The 27,770-nt window shown below is 35.5% G+C and overlaps 1 protein-coding gene and 1 pseudogene across 16 annotated transcripts in view; both read left to right on the top strand.

Moving 5' to 3' along the window:
- Positions 1 to 27,770, top strand: part of CADPS2 (calcium dependent secretion activator 2) — a gene marked incomplete at both ends in the record, with an annotated part of 558,610 nt that overhangs the window by 413,192 nt on the left and 117,648 nt on the right. For all 15 annotated transcript variants that reach the window (XM_080700894.1, XM_080700893.1, XM_080700890.1 and 12 more), the window contains 2 exons: positions 14,669 to 14,770; positions 27,274 to 27,337. In XM_080700894.1, coding sequence (XP_080557020.1) covers positions 14,669 to 14,770; positions 27,274 to 27,337 — 166 coding nt within the window. The remainder of the gene's footprint in view (positions 1 to 14,668; positions 14,771 to 27,273; positions 27,338 to 27,770) is intronic.
- LOC308267240 (small ribosomal subunit protein eS6-like) lies at positions 10,176 to 12,740 on the top strand (annotated as a pseudogene). The gene is made up of 2 exons: positions 10,176 to 10,711; positions 12,539 to 12,740. The product of its transcript is annotated as a small ribosomal subunit protein eS6-like (transcript).

Here is a 27,770-nt window from a genome sequence, read left to right as displayed (position 1 = left end):
TTGCTTTAGGACTCTGTGCCTCTCTGTCAGATATATTGAGTGTTTTACCTTGCTTTGAAAAAAATGTATATTCTTTATCTTGGCATAGTTCAAGTAGGTCTTATATGGTTCAAACCTTCTAAATCCTAATTTTTGCCTGTTTAATATATGGAGTTATAACCAAAGTTAAGTGGAGACTGGCCATTGGTACAGTGGTTTTTCTATTCCCTTCAGGATTTGGTTTGTATGTTTCAAGATTTGTTTTATTAGATTAGGCACATTCAAACTTAAAATTGTTAAATCTTCCTGATGAGTTAAAATTATTATTTTGTGATCCTTATCATAACTAATAATAATTTTTGCACTAAAGGCATTTAGGTAATTATTAGTGTAGTGTTCATTTGTCCAACTGCCATTCTCTTGTGGGCAATTTATTTTTTCTCTCTGGATATACTTGTTCAAACATTTAACCTTTCTCTATGTGGGCATTTAAGTATGTTTTATAAATAGTAGACTACATTATGATTTTATTTTTTGAGATGGCAATTTCTTTCAATTAGTTCAATTCATGTATGTTGATAAAAAGTAGATTCATTTCTATCATTTTAGGTTTTCATTTGGGGCTCATGTTTTGTAAACTTTTTGTCCCCTTCGTTCTTGCTTCTTATCAGTTTCATTGAGGTTTTCTTCTGTTTACTTCCCACAGTGATAGCTGAGGTTTTACCGGGCACATGGCTGAAATGTTAAATTGTTATTCTAGTCTGCCAATTCCTTTTCATTAGTAGTGCAAGACCTAAGAGCTTTTCACTCCAGTTGTACGCCGCCTGGTTTATGTGCTTGTACTCTCTGCATCTCAGCTGTATCTTTTCTTCCTTATTTTCTAGTCCTACAAATTAGATACCATTTTTCCATTATCTAATGCTCAGTTCTTATATTTAGTAACTATTTTTCTTTGTCCTAAAGTATATTCTTTGGAATTTTCTGGAAGGATGCTCCCATAAATAGTGAGTCTTTTACTTGTAAATGTCTTTATTTTCATCCTAATATTTAAAAGAAGGTTTTTACTGGATATGCAACTCTAGTATGATGGTTATTATCTCTCCAAACTTTGAAGATCTTACTGCATTTTCTTCTGACTTCTGTGTTGTAGTAAAGAGGCTCTAGGTTCCTAGTCCCCATTCTTTTATCGGTGATTTGTCTTTTCTCTTTGAATACTTTCAAGATTATTAGGGGGGGGTTTGTGTGTGTGTGTGTGTGTGTGTGTGTGTGTGTGTGTGTGTGTTACAGTACATCTATGTGCAGATTTCTTTTTCTTCATTCTAATTAGAATATTTGTGGGTTTCTGATTCACCTACCCTAAGGTTGGGTGAGGGCACAATTCTTTTATTTACCATAGTTGAAATAGGAAGATTTGTATTTGTCATCTATTCTGAAGTATTGCTGGTTTTTTTTTCTTTTCTCCAATCTCTTTCTCCTCTGAAACTCTATTTACCCAAATATTAAGCATTTTATCTCCTCCAGGTCTTAATGCACTGACATATGTTCTAGCTACTCATTTCTCCAGCTGCATTCCATGTGATACTTTCAGTCTGCCTTCTAGTTCAGGAAGTGGCAGGATTTTTCTAAAAAGGACTGATGGTGAACAGAATAAATATTTTGGACTTTATGAGCCAAAAAAGCCTCTGGTAAAACTACTCAGCTTGGTCATTGTGCAGAAGTCGTCATGGACTATGTATAAATGGACTTGTGTCCTTCCAATAAGGCATTAACCTATACAAATAGGTGGAGGGCCATGGTTTGCCAACCCTTATTCTCTCTTCATTTCTCATTTCCAGTATGATAACTATTTTTTCACTCACTTACAAGTTATTAATTTCACTTACTAAATCATTTGGTTCTGTTGTGTGTGGTGGCTCACGCTTGTAATCCCAATGCTTGGGAGGTTGAGACAGGAGGATTGCACAGGTTCAAAACCAGCCTCAGCTACTTAGTGAGGTTCTCAGCAACTTAGTGAGACTCTGTTTCCAAATAAAGTATAAAATAGGTCTGGGAGTATAGCCCGGAGGTAGAAAATACCCTGGGTTCCACCTTCAGTGCCACAAAATAATACATACATACATACATACATACATACATACATACATAAAAAGTTATTTAGTTCTGGAAATTCTGTTTTGTCCTTTCTGGAATCCACTTTGTTTCTGAGCATCACTCATTTCTTTCTTTTTGATTTTCCTTTTTTTTTTTTTTTTTTGCTTCATTGGATCTTTTTAAATTACTTATATTCAGCTTGGTGTGGTGGCGCATGCTTGTAATCCCAGCATTCGGGAGGCTGAGACCAGAGGATCACAATTCACAGACAGCCTCAGCTACTTAGTGAGGCCCTCTGCAACTCAGTGAGACCCTGTTTCAAAATAAAGAATAAAAAATAGGACAGAGAGTGTAGCTCAGTGTTCAAATGGCCCTGGGTTCCATCCCCAAACCTGCAAAAAAAAAAAATTATATTCTTATTCTAATAAATAAATTTCTTGGTTGTTCATTGCTTCTGCCATATCCACTAATATTTTTATGCAACTAGCATTTTTTCCGATAATAAACAAATAGACTTGAAGCTAAACTGTAGTGCTTCTACATGGCTTGAGATGAGAATGCTCTCTTCCAAAGAGAATTTGCTCTTGGTTTTCCTTAGCATGAGAAGGAGTCACTGAAACTTCCTCATTTTCTCATGTTGGAGGTTCCTCTATTGCATAGGGAAGTACCTGTCTTTTAAGATCAGGCCAGTGACCAAATGGCCAAAATAAAAATGATTATAACAAATGATCGAGAACACAGTGGATAAGGTTTCAAGGAAATTAATAATTTTATGTACTACAGATCAGAGTATAAGCTAAATGCTGTCTAAGAAAGCAACTTTGAAATATGTACCAAATATCTGAAAATAATATGTATTTAATATACACTTCCAGAATTTATTCTAAGAAAATAATCAGATATGGGTTTTAGATATAGAGTAAAAGATTAGTTATTTAAGCCCCATTTGAGGTAAGAAAAAGAAAAATAGTCTATGTATCTACTAATGAATTAGATTAACAAATTAAGCACATCCATATGGTAAAATTTTTAATAGCATATATTAGAATATTTAAATGATGTGAGACAATATTTACAATTCATTAAAATAATTAAATTATGGATCCAAATATACAATATGTCTATAGATTTAGAGAAAAAAGATCAGAATGACATTAAAAGTTATTTCTGGTTGAGGAATTGAAAAGAAATTTAATTCTTGTTTATTTTTTTCTTAATTTCTTTCTTCAAATTTAGACGCATATGAGTCCCTTTCATTACAACACATTAACTTTTAAAAATGTTAGGTATTAAGCAGACAATGCTATTTATGTCAGAAGACCCTCCATACCAACCTTAATTCTTATTATTTTTCCTTTCACTTTCTCTCAGTATATTTGTTTCTCCTGAATTTTAGAGTTGTATATATATTTATTCCATCCCAGAAGAGACTAGCTATCAAACACCTTGCTGTTCTTAGCAACAAAAAAAGTCTTAAGATCTTGTATTTTCTTAGACTCTATCTCTTTCAATGTAAAGTATCCTTTTAAGATCTTCAAAGAAATTAGAATGAAATGCAAAATTGAAATAGGGAATTATTCGAAGGGAAGAAAGATCAGAAAGAAAGAAGAATAGGATTTCAAATTCCATCTTCTTTTAGAAAAACTGTTTCTTCTATCTTAATGAATATATCAGGGTAGAATTGATTTCTTTTTCTGATATTTAAAACTTCAGGGGAAGTAACAGGATACTGATTATAGTTGTGTAACATCAAGTGACCATTCAAAGGATATATCATTTTGATGGAACAATAGGAGGTGTTAGAGATTAGGAAACAAAGAGGGAGGGAGCATTGTTTCCTCCCTCTTTGTCCCTCATCATCTTCCTCTCCTTTCCATTCTGTTCACAAATGGATATTGGTGGGAAACACACCAAGTGCAAAATGGCTTTTACCTGCTGAGCTATGGACAGAATTGACAGTTCACAAATACCACCCCCAGGTGTCTCTCCCCTTCTCACTGTCTAGAAGAAGCAAAGCTTTCATAGCAAAGATGTCATGTTTCCTTAGAGGAGAGGGCAGGTGAAATGAAGCCTGTAGGGAGCTAAAAAAAGCCCCATGGATCTTAGCTTCTGCCCACTCATCACTTGCAGAATAACCTTTCTCCACAAGTTGCCAAACTTCCAGGGCAAACAAATTTACCTGATAAGTTGTAGAAGGAAAGGGGGAGTTAGAAAAAGAATCCATCTCATTGGTTTAAACAGATCGTTCTATGCAGTGTTATCCCCTGATGTGTTCATACTACAGGCCATGAGCCTCCTGGGCTTCCATACATGCCAAAATGCAGGATCCCAGAGAGTAGAGGGCCAAGGACACTTTTATTCCTCAAGTATCTAGAAACCATTCAGCTCATCAAACAGAAAAAAAAAAATAATCACCAGAGAAGACACTAGCACTGATGATTTTTAAGTAGAATTATGGAGAGGTCCCATGACTGAAAAATTGGGAAGTGCTGCTTAAACAAAGTTGAACAGATTTCTTTACTAGTGAATTTCTCAGACTCCTTAATATGCAATAGTTCACTATGTCCTTCCAATAGAGTCCCATAATTTGGATTTCTCAAAAGATATTTGGGCTGCTGAACCCATTTTCTTGGAGCATCTCACAAGGTCTTTACATCTTTTGGAAAAAGTTGATAGCCACGGAGTCATCTTTACTCAAATTTACCCAAAATAAATAAATATTAAACATGATAAATGTATTCTGTTAGTTTCATGGGTCACTGAAATTTGTTCTAATCCCATAAAAAGGAAATATAAAATGCGTGAATTGTAAATTGTTCAAATGCAGAAATTGAAGCTACCAGGTTAGCCCATATCTGAATATTTAGGCAGATTTCTCATTGACATTTTCTCTTCTGCTCAAATGCCTCATTCTTTATTCCAGTTCTGTGCTCTTTTTATCATAGATATTTCGTGAATTATAGAGTGTCCTTTATCTTTATCTTTGTAAAAGAAGATAATTTTTACCTAATCTTTCTTTTTTTATTATTATTTTTTTTTTTTTTTTTGGTGGTATGGGCATTCCTGGAAGCCCTTCTACCTCTGGGCTACACTCCCAGACCTATTTTTACATTTTAATTTGGAAACAGGGTCTCCTAAGCCAGCGCGAGCGGCTGGCTACGAACCTGCGCGATCCTCCTGTCTCTGCCTCCCAAGTGCGGGGATTACAAGCGTGCACCACCACGCCCAGCAATTTTTACCTATTCTATCCTAGGAATTATCAGAGATAAGAGAAAAAGGATAAGGAATATTATTTATCCCTCTTTTTCCTAAGTGATCTTTTAAAAGCATCCTTCCCAATATAAAGTTAATTTTGTGTGTCACAGGAATTATTGGTTATCAAATTAATATTCCATTATATTAAAAGGATTCTCTATTCAGGCATGGTGGCACAAGTTTGTAATCTCAGTACCTGGGAAGCTGATACAGAAGAATCACAGGTTTGTGGCCAGCCTCAGCTACTTAAGTGAGACCCTGTTTCAAAATTAAAGAATAAAAAATAAAGCTGAAGGTGTAGTTGGGAGGTAGAATACCCCTGAGTTCAATCCCTAGTAATAATAATAATAATAATAATAATAATAATAATAACAACAACAAAAACAAAAACAAAAACAACAATAAATTTATTCATTTATTTTAAAATGCCTTAATCTCCCAGATTCCTGAATAGTACAAATTATAAAATCCCTTGGTTCATGGGAATATTTTTAAAACTAGTGTGTATGTGTGTGTGTGTGTGTGTGTGTACGCTAGTTCATATGTGCATGGGATGGCCTCTCTAAAAAGAAAACATGACCCATAGGCAAATATAAAACAAATAATAATTCTGTTCATTTATTTTAAAATGCCTTAAATCTGCCAGATTCATGAATACCACAAATTACAAAATCTCTTCATCCATGGAAATATTATATATATATACACACACACATACACTTATTATGTATGTGTATATATATATATATATATATATTACTCATGAACTCATTTCATCAATGAATCTGCCTTTTGGACACACACACACATACCTACACACACACACACACACACACACACACGTGCATGGGATGGCCTCTCCAGAAAGAAAACATGACTCTTAGACAAATATAAAACCAGACTATTGAGTACAGAAAAAGAAGTAACAGAAGGTTCTATTGTACAAATTCTGTTCTTAAAGAATCTCTGATGCATAATTAACAAAGACAACTGCATTTGCTGTTCCCTTGCTTATTATATTATTTTATATCATAAAGAAGTTCCATGATATAACATCTTTGGTTTTATAATTTAAGGACATATATCTACCTTTCAACCACTTTTATAGTTTTTTCATATCTTCTTTCAGAGAATACTCTATTTTATTGAACCCTTATAATTTCAATAGTTACAGGCACTGAAAAAATAAAATATTAAATCTTGATCTATGAGAATACCTTTTCTTCTCATTAGAACCTCTTTAATATTTAATTATCAGTCATAGAGTTAAACCTCAATTAACATTTCAATCAGAAAATTGGTATTTTGTAATAATTTTAAATAATCACATTTTAGCATAGTCTTTTTATTAATGTCAAAGAGACAGTATTATTTTTACTTTTATTATCTCCAGAGAAAATAATTATCTTTTTCAGATTTAAAGAAAGTTATTTTGCTATTACTTATGATGACAACTAAACTCCAAGGATTTTCTGCTAAGTATAAACACATGCTCCCTTTTCCTAGACTCATTTTTACTTGGAACACCTAACTACAGCTTCTGCTTCTGTTTATTCTTCACAAATATTTTTTAAATTTTTTATTGGTGCATTATGGTCATACATCTTAATGGGATAAAAGACTTGTGTAGACATACATGCACACATCACCCAATTAGCCCTTACCCGATCCCCGCCCCATTCCCTCCCCATCCCTCCTTCCCATGCTTGACTTAGTGATTGATTGACTTTGATATGTTTAAGTACATCATGTGTTTTAAAGAGTTTCCCTCTTCCTCCTCCCCCATCCCCTCAGTTAAGTCACTTTATTTGCTTCTCTATAGGATCTCCTTCTTCATCTAGAGTTCCTTCTGTTACCCATTTTTTCCTAGCTTTCACATATTAGGGAAAGCATCTGATTTTTTATTTTTTGTGACTGACTAATCTCACTTAGCATAATGTCCTCCAATTCCATCCATTTCCCTATAATGATGTAATTGTGTTTTTCTTTATGGCTGAATAAAATTCCATTGTGTACATATCCCAACAGTTTTGTAATCCATTCATCTGTTGATGGACATCTTGGCAATGGTGAACTGTGCAGTTATGAACATAGATACACATGTATTAGTTTGGTAGTTTGGTTTCTTTTCTTTTGGGTAGATACCCAGAAGTGGTGTGGCTGGATCAAATGTCAAATTCATTCCCATTCTTCTGAGAATCCTTCATACTGTTTTCCAAAGTGGTTGCATTAATTTGCAATCCCACCAACAATGTTTTAGAGTTCCCACTTCTCCACATCCTCGCCAGCATTTGTTGTTGATTGTGTTTTGAATGATTGCCTTTCTAGTTGGAGTTAGCTGAAATCTCAGGGTAGTTTTGATTTGGATCTCTCTGATTGCCAACAGAATTTTCTATTCTACATACAGTTACATGACAAAGAAGTTCCAAATAAGTTACATCCTGTTAAAACTAGTAACCAATAAGAATTTGTCACATTGCTAATTTATAACTTCTGATAATCTTATGCAACTGATATTTCATAATCCTTATACCACTCATTTGTTTCCTCAGCATATATGCATTGAACATCACCAATGTATCAGCTCGTGTTCTAGGCAGTAGGGATAGAGCACAAAAGAGGCAGACAGTAAATATGTCACATTGGATAGTGACTTTATATACAATGGCTAGCAATAAAGCATGGTAAAGGAAAAAAGAGCTATGGGAATAAGGATTTATACCTTCATAGAGGGAGGTTAGCAATAACCTTGCTAAACCTGACCCACATAGCTAGAAACAAGAAAGACCAAGTAAGCAAGCAGTGTGGGTATGTTTAGGGAGAGAGCCCCCAGGCAAAGAATACATGGAACTTTGCAGAGGCCCAGTGGTGGGCAGTGCTGCCCATCCAATGACTAGTGAGGAAGCCAGTGGACAGACAGAACAAGTGTGGTTGGACAGTTGAGTGCAGGGAACAGAGCTTGTATAAGGTCTTGCAAATCATTGTAAAAGACCAAGAAAGCTGCAGCAGTATTCAGGAAGGCTTCTGAGGGCAGGACTGGAGGAGGAGCCGTAGAAGTGGTAAGGGGCAGCTGGGTTCCAATATGCTGTAGAAGCAGAGGTGACACAACGCTGTCTGCAAATACATGTAACACCTCAAAGAACAAGCCTTTGGATTTCCATTGTTAAAGTCTTCCTTCACTGAATCTCTGACTCAGCAAGAGGTGTCATATTTTAAATTTCACCATATGTTAATCATTCCACTGTAAGTAATATAGAAAATGTGTGATGTAAGAACATTTACAATATTTATATCATTGTTGCTTTTCAGATAGAGCTTCTATGGTTTAGTAGGGTTTTTATTTATTTCATTATTGCTCTTCGTTATTTTCTGTGAAGATACTGGGGAAAGAAAGTAAGACATTGGTTTGAAAATGCAAGAAACCTAGGTTCAAGTCCCAGCTTCCACACCTTCCAGCTGTGTGACCTTGGAGAACTGATCTGAGCCACTGAGCGTCAGGAGCCTCCCCTCTTGGAAACCAAAGACCGAATTGCTATGAGCATTTTACATTCTATAAAATGTACAGAAAACAGCTAACACAGTGCTAGGTGCATATTTTGAGTTCTGTAGTTGACAATTGTTTTACTCATGCCAATGACAAGAAGAATAGAGATGACACAGAGTATTCACATGTATTGGCAAGAGTTATTGTGGAAGAAATTGTTGCCTTTGGCGTGATGACAGCAAAATCACCACTCATTCCCAGTACTCCAGAGTAGAGGGCCACTTCATCTACCCAATGCCCAGTATTTTGTCTGCTATGGACAGTGTGCTGAAATGAGGACATGTGAATTAAGGCAAGTCCAGGTTGTTAAATGTGGTCTTAGCCTGGGAGATTTGTACTTGTATCCTTCAGCCTTAATCTAAGATCTGACCACATGACTTATAGGAAAGGATATTTATTTTCTTATGGTTTGCGGTTCAGTCCATGTTGAGACTGGGGGCTGTGGAACTCAGGTCATGGCAGTAGGAGGCAGTGGGAGAGCACGCGGTATGTGCTCTTTACATCATGGAGGTCAGAAGTGAGAGAGAGTGAGAGAGCAGGAAGAGGAAGAAGGAGCCCTTGATAGAATCCTCAAGGCTGCACCTCCAGGTACCTTTTCCAAACACATCCTACAGGCCTACTAGGTACCACCCAGGCACATACATTATAATGGATTTATCCAATTCTGGAATTAGAATCCTCATGAATCCACTTTATCAGCCCTGAATATTAATAAATGGGCTCTTTAGGGGACATTTTATATCTAACTCTAACCTACCCAGGTTAGTAATGTGACATGATGTTCCTTCACTGTTTACGGTCTCTATCTTAGTGATGCTCCAGACAAATGAGCTTTCCTTCACTCACTTTTCTCACTTGTCATCACCTGCTCCTGTGGCTCCATTCAGTCGGGGAGGCAGTGTGTCCCATGAAGTTCAGGAGGACAGGACGGCTTCTCACAGTGATCACGGTCTCATTTGATAGTTCAACCAAACCAGAAAATTCACTCATCTCTATCCATATGGCATCTGCCGGAGAGCTGAGCTCAAGAATCATGTTAGTCATCAGGTCTTTGTTCTATTTTGTCAAGTTTATATAAGCATGTTCAGTGAAAGAACCTCCTATAGCTTTATGGTCTGAGTTTTTATTCCTGTCTATGATATAATAACATAATTTGGACATAGAACTGCTAGGTGAACTTTGTGATCATTGCTCATGTTTATTCTTATATGGCAGTCTGAATTTTGTGTTAACATTTCCTCCATGGGGGTTGATTGTGAAGTAATATGTTTTAAAAAAAAAAAAGCCATTATTGAGCTGCAGTAAGATGAAGCTGAATATCTCCTTCCCAGTCATTGGCTGCCAGAAACTCATTGAAGTGGACAATGAATGCAAACTTTGTACGTTTTACAAGAAGCTTATGGCCACAGAAGTTGCCACTGATGCTCTGGGTAAAGAACGGAAGGGTCACATGGTCCAAATCAGTGGTGGGAATGACAAACGGTTTCCCCATAGCCATGTTTGCCTACTGCTGAGTAAGGGGCATTCCTGTAATAACCAAGGAGAACTGAAGAGAGAAAGTGCAAATCTGTTTGAGGTTGCATTGTGGATGCCAATCTGAGCATTTTCAACTTGGTTATTGTAAAAAAAAAAAAAAAAAAGAGAGAGAGAGAAGGATATTCCTGGAATGATGGAATGATGGATATCACTGTGCCTTGTCACCGCGGGTCCAAATGAGCCAGCAGAATCCGAATATTTTTCAATCTCTCCAAAGATGATGATGTCTACCAATATATTGTCAGAAAGCTCAAAAAAGGAGGTAAGAAATCCAGGATCAAAGCACTCAAGGTTCAGCATCTTATGGTACTGGCACAACAAGCATATGGACCAATGGATCAGAATAGAAGATACAGAAACAAGCCCACACACTTATAATCAATTGATCTTTGACAAACGGGCCAAACATGCATATGCTGGAGAAAAAGATAGCCTTTTCAATGACTGGTGCTGGGAGAACTGGCTATCCATTTGCAGAAATATTGAACTAAATCCTTACCTTTCACTGTACAAAGCAATGAACTCAAGTTGGATCAAAGACTTGGAAATTAGACCTGAGACTGTGGAGCTATTAGAGGAGGACATAGGCTCAACATTCCAACATATAGGTACAGCCAGTAACTTTCTCAACAAGACCTCCAAAGCACAGGAAATTAAAGCAAGAATTAACAAGTGGGATGGCATCAAACTAAAAAGTTTCTTCTCATCAATGGAAATCACCAAGAACCTAAAGAGGAAGCCTACAGAATGGGAGAAGATCTTTACCATCCACTACTCTGATAGAGGGCTAATATCCAGAATATATAAAGATCTCAAAAGACTACAATAGAAAACAACCCAATCAAGAAATGGACAACTGAACTGCATAGACAGTTCACAAAAGAAGAGATACAAATGGCCAATAGATATTGAATACTAAGCTGAGATTCCATCTAACCCCAATCAGAGTGGCAAGCATAAAAAAGTCAAATAACAAAATGCTGGCAAGGATATGGGGAAAGAGGAACTCTTTTACATTGTTGGTGGGAGTGCAAACTAGTTCAGCCACTATGGAGATCAGTGTGGAGATTCCTTAGAAAACTGGGAATGGGCCAGGTGTGGTGGCGCATGCTTGTAATCCCCATGCTTGGGAGACAGAGACAGGAGGATCACAAAGGTTCAAAGCCAGCCTTGCTGGCTTAAGAGACCCTGTTTTCAAATAAAAAATATAAAATAGGAGTTGGGTGTGGTGGCACACACTTGTAATCCCCATGCTTGGGAGGCGAAGACAGGAGGATCCCGCAGGTTTGAAGCCAGCCTCGCTGGCTTAAGAGACCCTGTTTCCAAATAAAAATATAAAAATAGGTCTGGGAATGTAGCCCAGAGGTAGAAGGGTTTCCAGGAACCCTAGTACCACCAAAAAAGAAAAAAGAAAAAAGAAAACTGGGAATGGCTCCACCATATGATCTGGCTATACCGCTCCTGGGTATATTTCCAAAGGGGTTGAAATCAGAGAACTACAGTAACATATGCATACCCATGTTCATAGCAGCACAATTCATAATAGCCAAACTAGGTCCCCATCAACAGATAAATAGATTGCAAAATGATGGGAAATACACACAATGGAATTCTACTAAGCAATAAAGAAGACCAAAGTCATGCATTCTCAAGGAGATGGAAAACCTGGAGAACATTATGATAAGTGAGATAAGCCAAGCACAGAAAGAGAAGGGATTTATGTTTCCACTAATATGCCCAAACTAGGGAGTATTAGGGATACCAGAAGGACTCCAGATAATGGGGGGAAAATCTCAACAAAGCTAGAGAGAAAGGGTAGGAAGAAGGCTGAAGTTGATTAATGGAGGAGCTACATTCGAATATGTGTATAAGTGTGAATGTAGTATGGTCAACCTGGACACTCATTGTTGTGAGGGAAGGAAAAGGGAAGGGAGGGGCACCAAGCACTATGTGAATATATGCCATTTTCAATATGATCCACATAAAAACAAAATATAAATAATAAAATATAGGGCTGGGAGTGTAGCTCGAAGATGGAATGTCCCTGGGTTCCATCCCCAGTACTGCATTAAAAAATAAAAGATTATCTGATGAAAAAATCTCAATAGTATTAAAAAGATTCAGCGCCTTGTTACTCCATATGTCCTGCAACACAAACACCAGTGCATTGCTCTAAAGAAACAGCATACTAAGAAAAATAAGGAAGAGGCTACAGAATATTCTAAATTTTTGGCCAAGAGAATGAAGGAAGCCAAAGCAAATACCAGGAGCAGATTGCCAAGAGACACAGGCTGTCCCCCTGAGAACTTCTACTTCTGAGTCCAGTCAAAATTAAGATTTTTTTTTTCTTTTTTTGCTTTGCGGTACTGGGGATGGAACCCAAAAGCATTCCACCTCTGAGCTACACCCTCAGCCCTATTTTTTAGTATTTTTTTTTTTTAAAAAACAGAGTCTGAGTTGTAAGGGGCCTTGCTAAGTAGCTGAGGCTATCCACGAACAAAAGGCTGGGATTAAAGCATGTGCCACCACGCCTGACAAAAAATAAGAAGTTTTAAGCATAACAAATAAAGATCAGACCTTTAAAAAAGCCATTATTAAATCAATATAAAATATTGGCATTAGCTCATAGTTCACTAACTTATAATTTACATATTAGAATTTTTCTCCTTCCTAAAATTATTTCAAAAACCAGTATTTCATTGTTTGTTTTTTTAGTTAATATTCAAAAGGCATTTATTTCAGATGAAGTATAATTAATGTATTATTCTGAATATGAATAAATAATTGATGCTTCCCTATTTAGAAATGACATGTAATTGTAATAAAATTGTATTCAAAGAATAATTTTGAATCACATGAAAGTTTCTGAAATAAAAAATTATTTAATCTTTATTAGAAAAAGTTCCTTATACTTAAATGATGCTTTGATATGAATAAAGGTTATCATGTCAAATATGATTTAAATATAACTTTAAGAATTAATTGCCTTTATCCTAATTGACTAGTTAACAAGCAGCAAATATATACATATAAACACATAAGTATATATATATATATATATATATATATATACACACACATACATACACACACACACACACACACACTAAAACTGAGAATATCTAATAAAAATCTTGTTAGCAAATTTATTTTCAGCATTCACTTTCTTGTTTCAATAATCCTTGTTTCTACATATTTTACCCGTGAACATTAAAATTCATACATTAAAATAAAAATGCATATCTTTAGGAATCAAAATATAATCTTTAGAGGAATAAGCTAATAGGGGGAGAAATTTCTGTTAAGTACAAAAGACTCATTTTGTGGTTGAAATTTATAAACAGGGTTTGAAACAAATATAAGATTAATATATTTTTTATTTGCATTAAGAGAGATTGTTAAAATTTAAATAAGTTCATATTTTTGAGTCTTTACTATATAGCCCAGATACTTAAGTTGATACAGAATAAATTCTAAGTCCCTGATAGTAGTACTTTGTATTTTCAGTTTTAACCTTAGTAACTAAGATTTATTTTGAATCTTCAAACTACTACTTAAATTTTTAATTAAAACCCATGATGATATTTAAAATACAGAAATCTTGAAAAGAAACAAGTTTTTTTCTTGTTAATGTAGAAAAGTCTCTATATTAACTTTAATTCTAATACTTACATGTCCAGATATTTGAACAAAAAGAATAGAGCATTAAACCTTTACATATTTTCACACTTCTTACAATTGCAATTAAATCTCCAGTTTCACATTGGGCTTATTTTTATTTGGAAAAGAAGCAGTTAAGACATTTTAGCTTGCATTCAGTATACTTTTATAATAATTCCACTCAGGAGGCATTCATTTAATTGGTCAAATGTTTGGTATCGCTATAAAACACTTTTCACTACCACTCTCAAGGACTAGGCACTGTTTTCTGTGCATCTGGAAAATACTGTCATTCTTTACCTTGGATACTGTTAAAAAGAATAATTTCATTCCACTCATTCTAGGTCAGACTATGAAGTAAATGGCTGCAAATACCTCCAGTAAATTTCCACTATGATCACAACTAATAGGTACACTCTGTGTCAATAAGTCTTTTTTCGATTATTCTAGGCATGTGTATATATAAAATACGTAAATACTAATGTAAATATATTGGTTCATCAGTATAAGTCAATATAAATATGTTATATCAATATATGTAAATATAAACATATAAAAGTAAATAACAATATAAATGATGGATTCTGATTTTTTTTTTTCCAGGCCTGATGGAATTGGAACTGTTTCAATGGAAGAAAAGGAGAGATTCGAAGAGATAAAAGAGAGACTCTCTACCCTTTTAGAAAACCAGATAAGCCATTTCAGGTATATATCTTGTATTTATCAATACAAGTATTTATTCTTCAATCCAACTGAACACTCTGTTTTCTGCAAATTGTTTATTATATCTTCTTGCCACTGCTCAAGCAGGATCAGCAGTCCCCCATCACCAGAAGGATCTGATCTGCATTCTTAATCAGATCTGCTTCCCAACCTGCTATTCCGTTTCTACTACTCTTTTTTATCTACTTTTTAAAAATATCTTTATTGGCGCATTGTAGTCAGACATCTTAGTGGAGTACAAGATAGTATAGGCATACACACACACATCACCCAATGAGCCCTTACCCAATTCCCTTCCTATTCTCTCCCCCTCCCTCCTCATATTTGGCTTAGTGATTGACTTTGATATGTTTGTTAATGTACACCACATACATTAGGAAATTTCCCTCTTCCCCTTTCCCAACCCCCTAAGGTCGTAACCACACATCATAAAGAAGTTCAGAATGACAGGGATATATATGCATACAGCACACAGTAACCGCCAATCCCCATCCCACCCACTTCCTCCCCAGCCACATACAAGATATTGAGACAAACACTGATCATTTCATAGATGTACATAGCATTAAGTGTTTCCTTCATCAAGGCTTCCCCCAACACACTCACCTCCCCTACATCCTCTCCATCACTCCACTGGGATTTCTCTTCCTTTATCTCGAGCCCCTCTTATATCCCCATTTCTCCCTAGCACATATGAGAGAAAACTCCACTACTTTTAAACTAGCCATTCCCCCTGCAATGTCTATTCCACTGTTCCTCTTGTTTGCCTTTTATATTTTTCATCCTCAAATACCCTTTCCTCTCTAACTCTGCTGACTATTGCTTCTTTCCATATTGCCAGGCAAGCAGATTCTCATGTCCTGCTTCCAGAGTGGGGCCTTTTTCAATTATTCTTGCAAAAAGTCTGAAGTGTTTAGCTATTATTTTCTATAATTTTCACTTGTCACTAATAATTATGACATGCATTGCCTAAGACATTTGTTATCATTTTATTGACATTCTGTGAGACATGAGCTCAGATTAAAAATAGCTATAGTTCTAAGAAGGCTTTGCAGAGTGAAAGATAAACATCTTAACCTTTTCCCCTGATTTTATTTAGTTCAAAGAACCTAATTGTTAGAAATAAAAATATGCCAATGCATTTTATTTTTCTATTACTCTTGTCATTAGACCCTATAAAATGTTGCTGCATTGACATATTAGGTCTTATAGCATGCCGTTATAATGTGCTTTTAGGGATTTGGAATCATTTTAGGTTAAACTTATTGAAAAAATAAACTCAGAGAACATACTTCTTCCAACAGTCAATGGCCCATTTGAATGATGTATGTACAGCCATTCTTAGCTTCCATGTCTTTATCTAAATCATGAAGATCTTAGACTCTAATTTATAATAATACTAAAGGAAGAAATCCTCAGAGGATGTATAGACACATCCTCTGAATCTATTCCCCTCCTTAGAGATTTTCAAATGGAAATGGTTCCACCACCCTAGGACAAGTGAATGAGGGACGATTTTCCTTATCATAATAACTAGCAGTAGAGGTCATCGTTTAGTGCAGTGGAGAATTATTCTACCCAAAAGGCCAGTAGACTAACATCAGGAAGCACGGTTCTAGATAACATAGCTGAATTCAATTTGTAGACTTAGAGAATCGTTTTTTAGCTGTAAGCAAAATGAAGCCATAAAGAAAGTTTTATATTTGCAAAAATCAATTTGTCTATTTTCTGTCATTTGTTTGCTTGTTTGTTTGTTTATTTATTTATTTATTTATTGGTGGTACTGGAGTTCCTGGAAGCCCTTCTACATCCAGGCTACACTCCCAGACCTATTTTATATTTTTTTATTTGGAAACAGGGTCTCTTAAGCCAGCGACGCTGGCTCCGAACAAGCGCGATCCTCATGTCTCCGCCTCCCAAGTGCAGTGATTACAAGCGTGCGCCACCACACCCGGCTATTTTCTGTCATTTAAAGTGCTATCTTAAGGGGCCAGGATGTAGCTCAGTGGCAAAGCACCTGCTTTGCAGGTGTGGTGCTCTGGATTCGATCCCCGGTTCCAAAAAGACAAAAAAAAAAAAAAAGAACCCCTTTAAAGTGTTATCTTAAGTACTATACAGTCCTTTAAGTGAATTTTATGCATCTATCAATTAAAATCAATGTAATTTCTCCCTTTCTGCCATTGTTAGGATAAAGCTTATAATTTTACTCATTATCTGTTAGTGATTATATCACCAGAGTTTATCAATAGTGATTTCAGCTACAAGTTACAAAATCCCTCTGACAGATAATTAAAAGTATATGCTCACTTGCCTGCAGATCTCAGGCAGGGCAAGCTTTAAGGCACAGACTTCTTTATTGTCCTCCTTCATAGGACAGCATTATCCCCAGACTGGTAGCAGGAAGATAACAGAACATCTTGGCCTTATATCTATATATGCTACTGTACCAAGGAAGTAGTAGATGCTATCTCTATAGCTCTCTTAAGATCATGCAAAGTTCCCTTAGAATATCCTAGCAAAGTCTCTTCTGTATCTCATTGAACTTAATAGGTAATAGATGTCGTTCTGAAACAAAAGCAGTAGCCAGGGAAAGCTCATGCCCCGGCTGCATCATCCACCACTGATATTCAGGTGGCGTCACCATGACTGACTAGACTCATCAGAGCCATCCCACCCAGGGAGTTCAGTCCCCCTTACTACCACCCAGAAGCTAGGTGAGGGGCAGGGGACAATAGTTGACTGCATCACTCCCTCTTTTATAGTTTTGTTTCTTTCTTGTTCTTATAGGTACTTTTTCTTTAGATAATTTCTCTAAAGATGTAGTCTACCATCCCTTTCAGTTTTGTTTGGTGTACTGAGGATAAGAATTGAAATTAACTAGTCTAGTTATTTGGGGCTGGTTCTAAATTCTCTTTGCATGTCTGTAGTGTTTGTATAAAATGTACTAGTTTTATCTTTTCTAAATTCCCAAATTACCAGATAAGATAAAAGAGTACTGAAATATAAAAGAAATTTTAGGTGACAATGTAGGTAAATTTAGAAAAATAATATGTTAATATTGTCCATTAGGACTGTTGTGAGAATTTCACTAAATTACCTTCATTAGTGACTAATGTTAAAATTTTTAGAAAGAACATAAGTCGCTTATGAACTCCTGCTGAAGGTATAAAAATTAAGCAGTGGCACATGCCTTGTAATCCTGGTACTTGGAAGGTTGAGGTTAGGAGGATCACAGGTTAGAGCTGTGATGTAGAAACTTAACAAGACCCTGTTTCAAAACTTAGAAAATATAAAGGGTATAGCTCAATGGTAGAATGCCTGTGGGTTCAGTCTCCAGTACTACACAGACATGCACAAACATGCACACAAAATACGTAAAAATGCTATTCTTAATAACTTTCATAGAAATTTACTTCTACTCCCAAATATTTTCTAGAAATGAATTTGAAAAATAAAGCAATAAGGCCAAATCATCATAAATTAAGAACTTCTGGTCAAAGACTGAAAAAAAAAAAAAAGACACATTGTACACAGGTCTGGCTCAGTTCCTGATAGAACCTGACTAACACAGCAGGACAGTGTTTCTTAAGAAAGCATAAACCCACACAGACAAGAAAAGAGAGAAAGCTGGCAATTAAAAATGTTTTTTAATATTATTTATTAGAAGTCAGAAGGATGGTATCCAATTCAGGAATAAAGAATCATATACTGGCAGTATGAAACCAGAGAAACAATATGATTTGCACCCTATAGCCACCAGATGTTTAAGAGTAAATGTTAAGCCACAGTAAAAGTGAGAATGAAGACGGTTTATTGGGAATCTGCTCAAGCGCCTGGATCCTTGGACCTCTTTTCCAGCTCAGTTCTCCTACACTGGCACAGGACTACAGATTTATTCCCTGGAGAGGATAAAATTAGAAGGTACCTGGACTTGTGTGAAGAAGTGAACAAAACCTAAGGCACAGCTGAACATAGAAACAGAGATATTAAATGAACATTTATCCTGAAATAAGAGAATCACAGGCCTTTCCAGCATAGACACTTAGCTCCACAAATTCTTGCAGACATGAAGGCCTTTCCCTTCCAGGTATATTACAGGCATCTTCCCCTGCATCTCTGACTAGCCCAAGAGAAAATCCCTAAAGCTGTGGACAAGGACTTTCCAGTCACATAGCCTACCTAATTCCCCTGCAAAGACCATCATCTTTAAGTTCCACCTGTACACAAATAGCTTCTAATCATGTTTGTAATGCTGTGTTGTTGAAAATGGTCATACAGCCTAGATCATCAGACAACTAAGAAAAACACTTAATATGAAAGACCTCATGAATACAAATAATTAAGAAAGAAATTTTTTTAAAAAGCAACTTGGAAAAAACAAAAATAAGAAAAGGTGGAAATCGGAAAAATCTGAAAATCTAAGTTACCCGTAGACAAGTTTGAAAAGATATATCACTTATAAAATAAAAGGAGTACAAAGTAAAAAACAACCTTACAGAAGAAGAGTTCTTAGAAATTATATGAAAATTTTACTCTATTGAGAAATTAAGCTCATTAAATTTCCCAGAAAGTAGAACAAGAATTAAAAACTGAAAAAATGAAATAGATAAGAAAAGATATGTATTTAGACATTTCAAATTTAAAATAAGAGGAATAATCACAAATAAGAGGAATTCTAAAAACAGTTAAGGGTATAGGCAGGATTTTACAATTAAATTGTTCAAAATATTTTCCAGAACTAAAAGACTTAAGTTTTTTAATTCAAAGAGCTCACTGAATATCCAGTAAGATGGATTAAAGCAGATACTCATCAAGGGTACTTCTTTTTTTTTTTTTTTTTTTTTTTTGTAGTTACTGGGGATGGAACCCAGGGACCTTCTACCTCCGGGCTACACTCCCAGACCTATTTTATATTTTTTATTTGGAAACAGGGTCTCTTAAGCCAGCACGGCTGGCTTAGAACCTGCATGATCCTCCTGTCTCCACCTCCCAAAAGCAGGGATTACAAGCGTGCGCCACCATGCCCAGCTTCAAGGGTACATTTTAATGAACTTGTACAAACTATTTTTACAAAATATTATCTTTTTAATACTGATTTATTCCATAAATATTTATTGAGTTCCTACTGAGTGTCAGCCATGAACAAAATTAAATGTCTGTGACTTTCATTTTGATGTTAGGATCAATACTTATACCACAGAAATATGCATCAGTGACTTTATGATTCTCAGGAAAGATAATTTCCAACCTAGAACACTATACTAGCAAGTTTCTATTAAGGGTAATGGTAGAAAAATGCTATTGTCAGACATGTACTTTAAAAATATACTTTTTATATTTCTTTTGGCAAATTATAAAATTCAGCAAAACAAAGAAAGAAAAAATAGTTAAGTGAATCAGGAAATCAACATGAGAAAGGAAACAATAATGTCAGTGAGCTTAGAGAACAACCAATTCTGACTAGACCAGGGTCACAAAACTCAAGAAGACTAAATTGACAGAACATGTTAACACATAGAAAAGAGACTTATCCACCTGGAGTTAGAGTTTAGAGTTGTATTAATTAGCTTGTATCAGTTGTATTAAAGTTTGAAATTGTTTTAGATTAGATTATATAAGAAGGAAATCAAAATAAAATTAAGAATTATAAATAAAATACTGAGTAGAGCATAGAAAGTAATCATAAATATTGTATCTCAGTTGTCTAGGGCACTTGCATAATATAAATACTGAATTTTTGTCTAATAACTCAAAAATTGTGTAAACTATACTATACAGACATGTCAGGAATTATGTTTATAGTGAAGAAATTGGTCATTAAAAAAAAGTTTCAACCAATTGTGTTGGTGCATGCCTATAAATCCCAGTACTTGAAAGGCTGGGACAGGAAGGTCATAGATTCCTAGCCAGCCTCAACAAGTTATCAAGGTCCTCTGCAACTTAATGATACACTGTTTCAAAATAAATAAATAAAATTGGCCTGGGAGTGTAGCTCAGATATAGAATGCTTCTGACTTCAATTCCCAATACCACCAAGAAAAAAAAAAAAAAGGTTGCCAATGTCCAAGATGAAGAAATGGAATTATATTTGCCTTCTCACCTAAAACAATTGGAAAACAGGGCAGAAACAAAGAGAGGGGAAATGTTTTCAAGATATTATACATGAAGTGATGAATTACTGATGCCTGAAAGACACGGAGAAAATGAAGCAAGATCTTGAGTTGCCGCAGCTTGCAGCCAGGAGAGGTCCCAGGCACTGCAGAGAGGAGGACTGATGTAGAACCTGGGGCCTCCCTGGTAGAGACAGCAGGGAGCCTAAGGAGGCCAAGGAAGCCCAAGTGTTCAGGCCTGGAGTTCTAAAGTAGTGAGAGAGAACTACAGGTATTGCAAAGGTCCCCTGGAGTCTCCAGGTAAATAGTAATCATCATGTGCATGTGAGGAAACTATCCAGTCTGACATGGAACCACAAGAAAGTATGACCGGCGGGAATCCTCAGTGCTAATGCAGGGCCAGGAATGGCTCCAGTTTGCGTTACCTGGAGAAGTAAACCTAATTCACTGGCATAGGAAAGAGTATTGAAAAAAAAAATAGCTCTAATATAACACTGCCCTGGTCTCTCCTCATGAGGATTAAAACCAAGGCTCAAGTAGCTCAAACTGTTTCCAAGTAATTTAGCCATATTTCTGAGCAGAGGTCAAGTGTATGTAATGAAATACAAAAATGTCAGCCAACAAAGTAGAATTCATCATCTCTAGTATCCAATAAAAATATCCAGGCATATAGAAAAATTATAAAATATGACCAGTGAGGAGGATTAAAAAGCCAGCTAGTCATAACTGAAAAATGATGCAGAATACAGAAGCAGAAAAAACCTATAGGTTATTAGAATTATTATCAACTGTAACATATGGTCAGCCAGTTAAGGACACAGATGAAAAACCTATGGCTAATGTCATACTTTTGTGTGTGTGTGTGGTGGTACTGGGGTTCCTGGAAATCCTTCTACCTCCGGGCTACACTCCCAGACATATTTTATTCTTTTTATTTGGAAACAGGGTCTCTTAAGCCAACACAGCTGGCTTCGAACCTGTGCAGTCCTCCTGTCTCTGCCTCCCAAACACAGGGATTACAAGTGTGTGCCACCACGCCGGCTAATGTCATACTTAATGGTAACAGACTGAATGACTTCCATCTAAGATCAAAAACAAGGCAAGAATGTAAGCTTCCATAACTCCCATTTGAAATACTACTATATGCTTTAGCCAGTACACTTAGTCTAGAAAAATGTAACAAATGCATCTGGATTGGAACAGAAGAAACAAAGTCATTTATTTGCAAGTGACATGATCATTGCCTTAGTAGTCAGCTTTGCATCTCTGTGACCAAGATACCTGACAAGAACAACTCAGAAAAGGTTTCTTTTGGCTCATGGCTTCAGAGGTTCAGTCTATGGATGTCCAGCTCCAATGCAGAAGAAAGCTGTTTATCACATTGCAGCCTGGAGGCAGAGAGAGACAGGAAGGGGCCAGGAACAGTTTGCATCTTGGGGACCATATATTTGACACATATGCTTTTGAGGAGACATTCTCAACCCAAACCCTAGAAATCATCCATGATGTAAGTCCTATAAAATTTAAGTGGAAGTTCTCTTCTAATGAGTTTAGAAAGGTTTCAGGCTCTTAGATAAACATATAACTATCCATTTGTTTCTATCAAACAACAATAAAAAGAAATTGAACTTAAAAACATGACAGCAACAAAAATTGCAAAATATTTTAATCACAAAACGTGGATCAATCTGATGAAAGATATGTAAAGTCTATATGCTGAAAAGCACAAAGTACTGCTGATAAGAATTAAAGAAAATCAAAATAAATACATATTCTTGCTTTTATGGGTCGTAATATTTAACACTGTTAAGATATCATTTATCTCTTCAATGACCTGTAGGTCCAATGCTATTATAATCAGAATCATATAGGATTTTGTATGTTAACCTGGCTCTAAAATATATATGTGAATGCAAAAGATTTAAAAAAAAAAAAAAACCTGTGAAAAGGACAGAAACAGAATGCTTAGACTACCTCACTTCAAGACATATAAAGCTAGAGTAATCAACAGAGAAGATGCAACTGAGTCAGCAAACAAGACTTACACATACATTTTCTGCTGATTTTTATTAAATATACGAAGGCAACTTAAAAAGTATACTTGTCAACAAATGATTCTGAACTATTGGATCTTCAAATGCAAACGAGTCACCTTAATCCTTAACTCACACCTGACGACATAAAAGTTAGTGCAATCCCAAAGTGGTAGGCCTAGAAGTTCTGTGTCCTTATGTGAAGCACAGATTCTCAAATGAAACACTAACAATGCATTTTATAAATAAAAAATGGTTCCCTTGAACTTTATCAAAATTAAGATATTTTAATCTCCTGAAGATGATATTAAGGGAATAAAGAGTAAGACCAGAATGGGAGAAAATATATACACAATACATATCCTGCAAAATACTTTTATGAGAATATAAAAAAATTTAAATTTAATTATAAGAAATGAATCCATCCAATTAAAAATGTTTAAGGTATTTCACTAAAGATATATGATGACAAAAAAGAATATTAAATATCATTTAACATCATTACTCAATAGGGAAATACAATTAATAACTACAGTTATGTGCCACTACATACCTTTTACTATAGCTAAATTAAAAACAAAACAAAACCCTAAACATGACAAAATTGGCATGGATGTACTCCCAAAGTGCATACCAAAAATAGTACTCCCAAAGATTATATATAGGAATGTAAGAGTACACCTTACTTTGGAAACTAGGTTAGGAGCTTCTAAAATCTTTGAACACCTATCATAGAACCTAATCATTTTACTTCTAGGGATTTTTCCCAAGAGAAATGAAAGCTTATGTCTTTCTTCATAAAGATATTTATACAAATGTTCTTACCAGGATTATTCATAAAAGACAAAATATGAAAATGAGCCAAATGATATCAATAAAGAATGGATAAACAGTGTACTCCAAGCAATTTAGTGCCACCCAGTAATATAAAGAAAGGAACTGTTGAAACATACAGAGCATAGATAAATATCCAAATAACAGACCGAGTAAGAAAAATCATACCAAAGAAGTATATTGTATTTCCCTTTGCATAAAATTCTAGGCATCAAACTAATCCAAACAACAGAAAATGCATCAGTGGTTTACTGAGATTGGGAGGAAGTATTTATGGACCGTAAATTACCTTACTTGTGGTGATGGCTTCATAATGGTATATATATATATATATATATATATATATATATGTCAAAACTTAACCCAGGCCGGTCGTGGTGGTGCACGCTTGTAATCCCCGCGCTTGGGAGTGACAGGAGGATCACGCTGGTTCAGAGCCAGCCTCACTGGCTTAAGAGACCCTGTTTCCAAATAAAAAATATATAAAATAGGTCTAGGAGTGTAGCCCGGAGATAGAAGGGCTTCCAGGAACCCGAGTATCACACACACACACACACACACACACACACACACACACACACACACAAAAAAAAAAAAAAAAAACAACTTAACCCAATTGTATACTTGAAATGTGTGCAATTCACTGTCTGTCATACCTCTAAGTAAAGCTATTTTAAAAAGTAGAAATTATGTATGGCCATGTACAAACATGCATCAATAGGTCCTATTATACATAACCATAATATACCAATTTTTTATTAAAAAAAGGAAAATATTAGGTTTAGTTTGGGGGTATTCCTCAGTGGTAGGAAACTTGCATAGCATACACTAAGGCTCTGTTTAGATTCTAGCACTACAAGAAAAAAAAAGGAGGAAGAGGAAGGGGAGGAGGAAAAATAAAAATAAATGCTAAAGTTTATTAGCTTCTGTAATGAAAAGTTAGGGTAATGTGTAAAGCTGAAAAATTAGTAAGTAAAACTATTAGTGTGCAATTTTGATATATGAAGGTTAAATGCCATGAATCAACTAAAAGTTGACTTTTTTCTATAGAAAACAGAAATTATTTAGGGTGGGCTCGAATGAAAATAAAGGACTCCGTTTCTCATTTTAAAAGCCTATTTAAAATCATTTGTGCATTGCAATTACACATCATATTGAGGCTCAGTGTGGTAAAAACATACACGCACACAGCTTCTTGTGAATTTTCTTGCACATCCCATCCAACTTCCTCCTCCTCCCTCCCCACACAAGTTAGTGAGATCTTAGTAATACCTTCACATGCTGCCATAGTATTGTTTGAACTGTTTCCTCCTTCAAGCTTTTTAAAGAAAGTTTCTTCTTTAGACTCTGCATATATGACTTCAATAAAAAGAAATACTGTATTTAAAATAGATTAAAAAAAAAGAAAGGGCTTAATCATAGAACCAGTCTATACAGGCTCATTTATCTGTGAAATTAATTTACCAATTTGGAATGAGGTTGACTTTAATTTATTCAGATGAGGTATTAAACATGGTTGGATGTTATTTGATAATTAAGTGTTTTCCACTTTGCCTTGCTGTTACAGGGCTGTCAGAGTGGTAAAAACCCCAAATATTTATCCTGGAAGGCAGAACAAAACGATTCTCTTCTTTTGAAACTTGTTTTGTAAAGATTAATTAAGCTTCTGTGTGTAGTTATTTTCTGTACTTTATTGATTCAGGATTACTGGTACTCTGTAATGTGCTGAATTATTTACACATCATGGGCAGCTAATGCTAATTCAGAACATACCCAGTGGGACCTCAGAGCCCTGAAATGCTAAATGTAATCTGGGGATCAGTAACATTCCATTCATAAAATGTGTCACCCACAGGTTAATGGAAATAAACAATAGGAAAGACAATGGGTGGATTATGCAAATTCACTGAAAAGATTAGGCAGGGGGAGGGAACTACAAGAACCCAATTTGTGTTTTACTTAAACGTGGATTAAGGTTTATAGTATACAAAATGATTAAAGCTACTTTGCTAATTTACTAATGCTCCAAAAACCCCCACTGAACAGAGAAATCTCTATTAAAATAAATTAGTTGTGGCTTTAGGGGCGCAGGAGGTGAATAATAGGATGCATAGAGGCAAGATTAAGCAAGGACAATATATAAATAAAATATTCTGAAGGAAAAAAAAACTAGAAAAATAAAATATTTTACTTACTGATAAAGATTTTAACATTAAAAAGAATGAGAAATGATTTTATCATACTGTGAAAGTTTTCTAAAAGTAAATAAAATGACGAATACAGTATTCTAAAGAAAAATTAGGTGACTTCATTTATATAGCATTCATTTGCATGTATCTGTGACTAGTAAAACCTCTATGAAGCTAAAGCCCAATCCTGAGATAAATTCAACTACTGCTTTGCTTTGTAGAAAGGAAGAAATAGACCAATCTTTTTCTTTTTGTTTTTTTTTTAATTTGATGTCATAAAATAAATTATTCTTAAAATATGCACTTTTAAGAGGAAGCTGTTTACAGTATGAAAAAAAAAAGTTTTCATTGTTAGATCTGAGAAAACTTTTTTTTTTTTTCCACTAATGGAAAAAGAGATAAGTAAACCTCTTTCCAAGTCATGGCTTTTCAGATTTCTAAGCCAGAGCAAAGTGTCAACCTTAGGACAGCTCAGCTGCCAGTAGCACTTGATCTTGGGGAGGGAGCTGTGGTACTACAGGGGCTGCTGAGCTGAATCTGTCTCAACAAAGCAAGGGACAGCAGGATGAAATGGCTCTGATGTTCAGTATTTGGTAAGTGAAAACTGACCCGAAGGAGGACCTTGGAAAGAGCAATAAACCTGCTACTGCTATGGGGCAACAAACTTTAAAAGGAGACCACTCCCTCTTTTAGTCCCCTCTGACCCTGATTTCAGAATTTTCTGACCCTTCTCCGCCCCCAGTTATCACTGTGTAGTTGGAATACTTGGGACTAGAAATACATGGGGCAAATGACTCTACTGAGAAAAGAACTGCAGGGTTTGTGTGTGTCATGTAGGAGGGACAAGAATGAGACCGCATGGGAGTCAGGCAAATGTCAGCAAAGGAAGAATGAGAAACTTTGTTGGTCCTGGAAACTATGTATGTGGCAGGTATTTCCATCTTGGCTACAGGTGAATATGGAAAGAAATGAGAAAAACCATTATTTGCTCCTAGAACTTGAATAAAAAGCCATAAACAAGAGATTTTAGGTAATGTATATTGATTGCCCCTCTATACATGACCCTGGAGGTTCTTTTTCATTGAATGTAATTTTTTGGTACATGTATCATCAAAAATTTTTATCATGGTTGAAACCGTTATTATTTAAAGCATTGGAATTATAGGGAAACCTTAGCAGTTAAATTTTTCTGGGTGAGTTGCTGCTATTTTAACTTCTCGTTATAGTTTTCCACTCGATGCCAACTAATATAAGCAGGAATCATTTAGCTCTTGAGTATTAAGTGTTTGACTTTTCTGTTCCTTCTTTTGTTTTTAAAGATACTGTTTTCCCTTTGGACGACCAGAAGGTGCTCTAAAAGCAACACTTTCATTACTTGAAAGGGTATGTCTGAACATTACTTTTTGGATACTATCACTGTACGTCATTGCTGCTATTGTAGTTATTGAACTTGAACAAGGCAGTCTCCTGCCTCAGCAGTCTGTACTTTTTCCTGAGCCCATCCCATTCCATCCATTTCTCACCTTTTCCTAACTACATTCCCATTCTCCCTCTACCAGATTCTTCTTCCCTGAAGTCTTTTTGCTGCCACCCTATCCTCTTATGCCATCTTTTTAATAGCATTCATTTTTCTACCTTGTGTTTTTTCTCTCATGAAAAAGTCACCCTTTTTTTTCCAGTTACTTATCTCTGCTTTACAGAAGTCATTGTTGTCTTTTATCGTCTCCTCAGCTTTATTTGTAGTTCTGTTTGTCTTAGTCTTCCATGCCACGAAGAGTATTTCAGTGAATATGCACAAACATGTCATTCTTTTTAT

This window comes from Muscardinus avellanarius (assembly GCF_963383645.1).
Source record: "Muscardinus avellanarius genome assembly, chromosome: 9".
Lineage (NCBI taxonomy): Eukaryota > Metazoa > Chordata > Mammalia > Rodentia > Gliridae > Muscardinus > Muscardinus avellanarius.
This window is presented reverse-complemented; position numbering and strand designations above follow the sequence as displayed.